Genomic DNA, 8,471 nt, shown 5'->3' on the forward strand with positions numbered 1-8,471 from the left:
GTCAGTAAAGGAAACAAATGGAAAACAAATGAGTTCATGTAACCTCAGGAAAGAAGGAAACAAATGGATTTTAGAACTTAATTGCACCCCCATAAAGACATAAAACAGACCATCACCTTCCATGCTCTCCTAGACATCAATATAGCCGAACTAGGTCAGGTCAATAGAACACTGGCGTCTTTTGTCGAGAAATATATGAATTTATAACTTGTTGTAGAGATAACAAATTAGTCTTAGCTGTAAAAAGAAACATATGTTGAATACCTGGAATAGCGATGTAAAATGTGTATGTATGTGATGTAATGAATATGTATGGGATGTCTGAAATAAGTACCAGACACATACACTGTATCGGGGTAGCAGGTCTTGGAGCTAGATTCCCCTGTCACCCAGTGATGCTTGCTTCTACTGTGTAATAAGTTCCAATTTGGAAACTTATTATACCTTGAGACTCTGTTTCTCACACTTTCATCTTTATCCTAAAAGTAAGGTGCTGCAAAAGCATATAAAATACTATGATGACCTGAAATATAAAGAGATAGCTGAGATATTTCCCCAAGAACACCCTTAAAGCAAATAATTTTAATTCCATTCTTTCCCATTTATTTCTTTTACAGTACAGTAAACTGTAGATCAATTTTTTCTCTTGCACCCTTACAGTTTCTGCTATACTGCATTTGACTGCTTGTTTGATACTTACTCGTTTCCCCTGGATCAATTCTGGTTGCCAACTTATTGTATATAACATTTTTAATGGAGGAAATGCCATCCTTAGAATAAATGGTCAGTGAAGTGCATCACTGATTCAACCTGCCTGGCTGTCATAAGCTTCACAGACAGGCCATGGAGCACTGCAGAAATGAGCCATACATTCCTCAGGCCTTATTGTATGAGACAGATGAAGTCAGCTGAGCAATGAAAAACAGGTACTGAGCTGTGTGCTAAGCTTTCACTGGTGATGTTGAGGACCCCACCGAGGCTTTCGTCAGAGGTAGCCAGGAGGGATATTTCTGCATCAAGGACAATCCAAAGGTCTAACAGGTTCTTTCCAAACAAGGATGGAAAGTCAAAATATCAATTTTAATGAAATGTGTTATGTAGCCTAGAGAAGGGATGTGGGGAGAAGAGGGAAAGCTGTTCTTTATTCTCAAGCCATTGCAGGCTATTGCAAAAAAGAAAGCAATAGTTTTTTCTTCTTCCCTATGTGGAGTAAAACAAGAAACTAAGAACTTAATTTTAGATAGGCTAAGATCTCAGGAAACTCTTAGAATAGACAAGGAAAGAATAATAGGAAAGCTTGTGGGGCCTCCATCACTGAAGTGCTGTAAGAACAGGTTAAGTGAATGCCAGCTGGGAAAGGCTGAAGTACAGGTGGTTCTTGAAACAGGAGAAACCCCTTAATAGGATTTAGCACATCCTTACCTTCTTTTATTTTGCCTCACTGCAACATTTTATTCTGGATTACATTTGATTTTAAAGCTCAGAAGTGTCTGAAAGGGATGTGAGTTGTAGCTTTATGTCTATTTAATACTGTAGCATCTACCACATTACCACTAATATACCAGATTTACCATATAAATCATGGTAATTTGCTTAGCTATATATAACTACAGAAAAAGACATTCACTAATTGCCTGTGAAAATTCTAATTATGTTCTCAGGAAATCTTCATACACTGATCTTCCAGGGTGACAGATCTTTATTCATATAAAATTTTAATTTAATTTTGCATGGAAAAACTAGATCTAGCTTCCCAAAAGCGAGTACAGCTATTAGGAACCCAACTTGAAACACTCATGTTCGAAGAATTAAGTCTGTAAGTACTGTGCCACCCATAGGCTAAAACTGAAAGCCAGACCTGCAGAGCTATAGGAGTGAATCCGGTCATTCACTCTGTCATATTAGTGGTGGAAATACAAACCTACAATCCATCTGAAAAAGCAAAGTCCTAAGAGAATGAGATGATGCCATAGGTTGCAAGCTCTGTTTCAAGGACCACAACTGTTTTATACCTTCAGTTTTTGGAATGGCTGTGTTTGAAAGGGCAGATTTCTAAGATGCTAAAACAGTTTTCCAATGGTGATGTCTTTCTCCATGTCTGATAAATACATTTGTAAGATGAATATTTTTTTCAGTTAATATACCTTAGTTTTCTCTAGAAGCCTGTTACCATTTTGATGGATGCAAGCTTTAGTGTTAAACACAAGCTCTGTTTTAAAAGAGGAAGGAGTGAAACTGTGTTGCTTCGGTAAGGAGGGAAAAAAGGAGAAATCCTTTACCCTCTCAGCTGAGGGAGGGCTTTGGAGCTGCAGAGCAACACTACATTGACTCTCTGCTGAGCAAGTAAGACCTTGCAAGGCATCTTGGCTAAGAACCTGGCTTAATGCCAAGGCTTGGTCAAAGGAACTTGTCTTCTGGTATTTTTAAGTGATTTATGTGTCAGGCAGACAGGCTGGCTGGTCACAAAACCCAGCTGGAGGCTAAGAAAAGCTACCTCTCATGCTGGAAGGCTTCTGCTCTAACCAGTAGCCTTGCATCTGGTTCACTGAAGTAAAGTTCCACATGAAGGCAGAGGAGCCTTCAAACTGCTTAAGTTACAAATCTCTCTTCAGTTCACTTTTTTCTAGAGCAGGGAGCTGGTGCTGCAGTATGTGTCATAAGAGCTCCTGAGCAGTAAGACCCAGTGTAGTACATAGTAGAGTTTGAGACTGGTAGATAGTGTTGGGGAAAGGAGGGCTCTGCATTCAGTGCAGGCTTTGCAATGTGGAAGCTCTAAATTCATTACTCAGGTCAGCAAAATGCTGTTAGCTCCATGTCTTCTGCCTTTTGGGAATTGATTTTCCATAATTAAAGCTAGTTCTCTTGCTGGGAAACCCTTGATTTTGTGTACAACAGATTGAATTAAACTGCATCTTGTCACTGAGTTACTGTACTGAGAAATCCCATATGAAGTAGCTGGTGTGCAACCCGTGCTGGTTAGCCTCTTCTGACTCTGTGCTGCTCTAAATTGCCATGAAAGAGAATCAGGGATATATCAAAACCCTCTGCCAGCCCCCCCAGGGGACTAGGGCCCTTGGAAACTATGCACCCTTGTCTCCATTCTAAGTAACTGTGAGGTTAGGCCCATGGTACAGGGGCAACAGTGAACGGCTGGCTCAGAGACAGACACTTCATTTTGCAGGGAGATTTTTGGTAGATGGCAGTTCTGCTGGATTCCTGCATACAAGAGGAGAAAATTCAACCTCTCAATGTCCCAAACAGCAGCATAACTAGTCAAGCTAAGGTCAAAGCAAGCCAGAAGGCATTAGGTGCTGCTGTCTAGATTCATCTATCCAAGCACTAAGTATGCTATAGCTCAGCAGGTAAGTCTGGCCATCAGATTAAGACAGACTCCTGCCAGTCTTGCCCACAGCATAGCAAGATCCCTGACAGAATCTGTCAAACAAAAATACTCAAGTTAAATTTAGTGAGATACAGTGGGTTTTTTTTAAGCGGCACAACTTGCCACTTATCTCTCATTTAGTGACCTCTCTTTTAGTGAAGGATTTTGTCTTCAGGGTAATGCCAGCTTCTGACCTGAGATGCCATACCATAGCCAGTTTTAGCAAATCCCATGGTACAGAACTGGTTGTACCTTGTATCACAACTGAGTTGTTTTACAGAAGTTGAGAAAATACTGACAAAGAGAGAACCAGGTATATCAAAATAAAGTTTATTCTTAAAATGGCTAGTTCACACATAACAGCAAGGATTACATAGCGGAAAAGTGCAATTAGTGGAGGAGATTTATTTCACCTTAGTAATTATCATCTCACTGCACTGCAAATAGCTTCACACTCAGGATATTATACTTCTTAGCTGTGGACAAAAATGTGATTTATATTTTGATGTTAACACCATTTCTGTACAGCTAAAAGGTGTGCCAATATTCACACCCACTGAGCATGTGTTGGACAATTTCTCAGACAAGTCTTGCATGAAACACAGATCACCTTTACAGTTTGACAGCTCAGAAAGCTAAATTATAAGCATACGGATATAAAATATATATTAGTTTATTGAAGTCTAAAAAAAAAACTTCAAAAATGAGGTAAAATAGGACAGTTTTCTATGTGCAAGCCTATATTCAGCCTAGAAAAAACTAGTAGCAGCCTTGCTCTTTAAAAGAAATTAGTTTTCACAAAGTGCAACTAAATTCACTGTCTTCAATATGAAGGACCTTGCCTATGTTATGCACTTGTGAAAAGTCATTGCTAACTTTGCAATTGGGAGTAGGATACTCAAACATCAGATGCTGTAAGATTAGATCAGGTGATGAATAGAAGCACCTAATGCTGCTACAGATCAAGAAATTTACAAATTGCTATTTTGTCACCTGACCCCATTTCTGGCATATTAGGGTGGTTTGAAAATTTTTTTTAAAAGCACGTTTTTCTTTTAACATTAAAAGGTAACCATCTGCCTGCTAAGTGAGTAGGATGATGAAGTCAAGGTTAGATTTGTTATCAAATGCAAGGCATTCTCAAAGCCAGTGAGGATAGACATCTTCTCAAAGTCATAGTCACTTCCACCACTCACTTTGCTTTATTTTCTTTAGTCTTTTTATCTTCTAGAACTTCCCCTGGGATTTAGAAAAACAGCTTTGGAAAGAAGCAATTAGAACATTGCACATCTCCAAGTTATATAGCACATTCTACCTCTTCTTCTTTTCTTACTTCTCCATCATCCTGTCCAAGTTTCTTAACCTATATTGAAGCCACAAATCTTTGCAATGCATCTCTACCTGCCTCTGCTACAAGCACATAGAGGCTCATAGCAAGTCTCTTGACAGCATCTACTGCACTCCTAATAGGTGCAATGTGAATTGTGACATTCTGTTAATATAACAGCCCTGTGCACACACACATACTCTCACGCATACAGTTATTACAGCTTGCTAACATACCATTGCCTTCCATACTACTTTGCAAGTCTCTCCCCTAGAGTGACCCAGGAGACCTGACAACAGAAAGAAAGCAGCATATACTGGAGATACGGGCATGCTATTCCTATACTAGGTGGCATACGCGTGTGTTTTATCTCGGTTTTCTTTCCTTCCAAGGATAAGGTTTGGCTAAGAACTTCAGTAGCATAATATGGTTTAAAGAGTCCCACAGACTAGTGAATTTGGATTTCTTCAGACAGCAAACAAAACCTGCCAGGTGGTTTCATCATGTAGTATGTGAACCAGAAAACTAATGCTATTCTGTTGCCAAATGGAAGAATAAGTCCTTGGTATTATGGATCACCAATATGGTGATGAATTTTCAATCCGACCCAAACTCTGCCACTGGGGAAAGAGGCCACTGGACAGCCTTGGACTGCCAAGCTGATCAGGCTCTCTCTCTTGTCCTCTCCTTGGAGTTTGAAGATCTACACAGTCTTCCTTGGCAGAGGGTGTCTGAACACCATCAGGCTTCCACTCTGCATGAACAATCTTGTAATTCTGACCCTCGTTATTGTCCCAGAAGGTATGTCCTTCACTTTGGTAAGAAATGCAAAACTCTATCTTCTCTTCAGAGGAAATGGCAGGAGGCAAGTCGATGGCAAATGAGAAGGTATCGTTTTCAGAATCGCTGTAAACATTGTTCATGTACACACACTCAACATCCCTGTAGGTCTTCCACGTATCAAAAGTAATTCGAACCTGAACCTTTTTCTCAAAGCTCACGTTTTTTACTTTCACAGTGCCCGACAGCACCTTCTCTTGCAGGGCGCAGTTCTCCAGGCAGACCAAGTTCTTCTGCAGGAGGTTCCTGAAGTCCAGGTAGTCAGCTGAGGGCTGAGGGAAACCCAGAATCAAGTTTTTCTCCTCGTGCAGTTTTAAGTTAGATGTTATGTGCTCAATGTCTAAGAGGTCAAACTGAAGATCCCACCCAGGGTTCTCCTGGCACTCAGAGAAGGTGTGTATCGCCGTCAGGGACAGCCCCTTCGAGTCCGCAAACACGACTCGTTTCTTGGCTCGGGCTGGCGAGGGGTTCCAGTCGTTCTCTTGATCTTTGGAGTCGCGTTTCACATGCAGGCACGGTCTGAGAGGTTTGAGTCTGTTCACAAAGTTGTTTCTTTGGCAGTCCTCGAGAGGGCTGAGAAAGCTCTTCAGTGGTGGAGAATGGGCTAGGCAAATTCGCATGGCCATGTCCACAGGCATGATGGAGCTTGGCAAGGGTCTCGGGTCCAAGACCTGGATCATTCTGAAAGAAATAATAATGTCCTGTGTTTTTGCTAATTGCATCAGATAAGAAGCTTCTTAAGAATGCATATTTGCTTCATCCACTCTCTTAATTATTCATGGCCTTGTCTCTGCACAGCTTTAAACAATGCAGCCTAAATTAAAATTGACAGTTCTACCTAAGGAACTAGGGTGAGACTAGCCAGTCATTTCTTGCCAATCCTGAACTTCTTCAATTCAAATCTTTGCTTTATGCAAACCTCTGAGAAACAGATTTTAGTGACAGCTAATTGAGCATATTTCCTTGAAAATACAGGAAAAAGAACATTCTAGTAACCAGTAAAACAGATCCAGTTAAAGTGGAAGTGCTCATCCACTTTAGCTTCCCTCTTAGAGGCTCTAACCCAGGTCTTAAAATTCCAACAAGCTGGATCAGCTGCTTCATCTCTGGACAGAGACAGCACTGTACTAAGCAAGTTGACCATCCCATCAGAACATCAAATGGGATTCTATGTACCTTGAAGCAGAACCATCATACTGTGGCTTTGAACTGTCAGTCCACGTTTTAGACATTTATTTTGAATAACTCAAATGAACAAAAATCCTAAAGCACCTTTGGAAATATCTTCTGTGAGCTATTAACCCAGGTCTAAGTAATACAGCTCTTTGCACTGTTAATCTTGACTGCTGAGTGAAGAGGGGGAAAAAATGAGGGAGAGACCTCCTTATGCTTCAAGAATTGGCTTAAAAACAACTTTTGATAATCCCCAAAGACCATGACAAAAGCCTACTGCAAGTATTCAATAAGAATGCTACAGCTTTATTTGTAAAGGCTTACTCATAATGCTCTCAGATGATGAATATCACAATTACTATGCAAGAACATGGCCCATTCAAGGCCAGTTAGCTTGAATATTTGTAAAGAGGGGCTTCGATGGCAGCACATCCCTACTGAGATGGATGCAGTCCTTGCTGGAAATGCAGAATTTTGTTGAGTCATAGAAAGGCATAGGCTTTGCCACTTAAATAAAATAGCTTTCTGCTTCCCAGAGTTCTCCCTGGTATTCCAGAGCCCTGCCAAAACCGAAGTAGAATCTGTGCTGGCCTCGCCTCCTTTTTTTTTTTTTTTTTTTTATTGTGGAGGTATTTGCCATAATAAGTAGTAGAAATTCGACAGTACCCGAATCAAACTAACAAAGTTTTGCTTTGCTTTAATAGAAAAAGAACTCGGGTTTCAAAAATACTCTCTCTGCAACTTTGGTGACCCGCTGCTCCTGAGCTTTTGCAGTGTCAAAAAAAAAAAAAAAAAAAAAAAAACACGCAAACCAAAAAACCCGAAATAGCAAAAAATAGCCAAGCAAGCAAAAGCCGACGCCACAACCTGAGAAAGGCTGCTGGAGGAGGCAACACCGAGCAGCCGGGGAAGGGTCGAACAGCACCGCGGGGCACTGCCCGGGCACAGGGGACCCGCAGGGCTGGAGGGGCGCGGAGCAGAGGGAGCCTCGGCGCTGCGCTCCCCGGGGCCGGCTCCGCTCGCAGCCCCGGCCGGGGCGGAGCGGGGCCGGCGCTTACCTGGTGCAGTGCATGGGGGCCGCGCCACCGCCACCGCCGCCGCTGCTACGGGGCCGCTCCCGCCGCGCCGACGCCTTTATGGGGCCGGGCCGCGGCCCGCGGCCAAGGGGCGGCTCCGGCCCGGGCGGGGCCGTGCAAGGGGATGGATGCTGCCGCTGCGTCCAGGCCGGGCTGGGGGGTGCCCGTGCCGTGCCCGTGACACCCTCGTGCTTACACACCCCCGGGTTCCCTCTCCTTCCCCCCACCCCGGTCTGGCACTGCCGTGTTCTCCCGTCCTTTAGGGAACGGCAGGAGCGAGGCCCCCGCAGGGCGGCTGCGGAGCTGCGGAAGGGCAGGGGCTCCAAAGAGGCTCCTGCTGATGGATGCATGGCACATGGATCAGTATGCTGTCTCTGTACGTATAATGAGAGTATTCATAGGACAGTAAGACTTCAGTTTCTTAGCTCTGCTGCTCGGTGACTGAAGTTCCTGCCTTTCGTGACAGTACATGACACTAAGTGTCACACAGATGAAGCCTGAAGCACTAACTGGCAATGCAGACAAGGCTTTGGAAAATACTGCTCTGTTGTTTCCTGGTGCCAGTTATTCAGGACGACCTTTCCTGGTCCTGTGCTCCTCAAGTTGCATCCCTGCTGCTCCCATTACTCTTCCTCTTCTTTACCTTATCTTTTGGTCACTGCAGCTCCCTCTG

General features: G+C 43.0%; 1 protein-coding gene across 1 annotated transcript; it reads right to left on the bottom strand.

Moving 5' to 3' along the window:
- Positions 1-3,696: 3,696 nt before the first annotated feature.
- On the bottom strand, positions 3,697-7,874 carry PPP1R3C (protein phosphatase 1 regulatory subunit 3C). Its single transcript, XM_064662883.1, has 2 exons — positions 7,781-7,874; positions 3,697-6,230 (listed from the first exon to the last, which is right to left on the bottom strand). The coding sequence occupies exons 1-2, from the start codon at positions 7,792-7,794 to the stop codon at positions 5,285-5,287; spliced, it is 960 nt and encodes a 319-aa protein (XP_064518953.1). The 5' UTR covers positions 7,795-7,874; the 3' UTR covers positions 3,697-5,284.
- Positions 7,875-8,471: the final 597 nt, after the last annotated feature.

The sequence above is a fragment of the Pseudopipra pipra genome, chromosome 8 (assembly GCF_036250125.1).
Source record: "Pseudopipra pipra isolate bDixPip1 chromosome 8, bDixPip1.hap1, whole genome shotgun sequence".
NCBI lineage: Eukaryota > Metazoa > Chordata > Aves > Passeriformes > Pipridae > Pseudopipra > Pseudopipra pipra.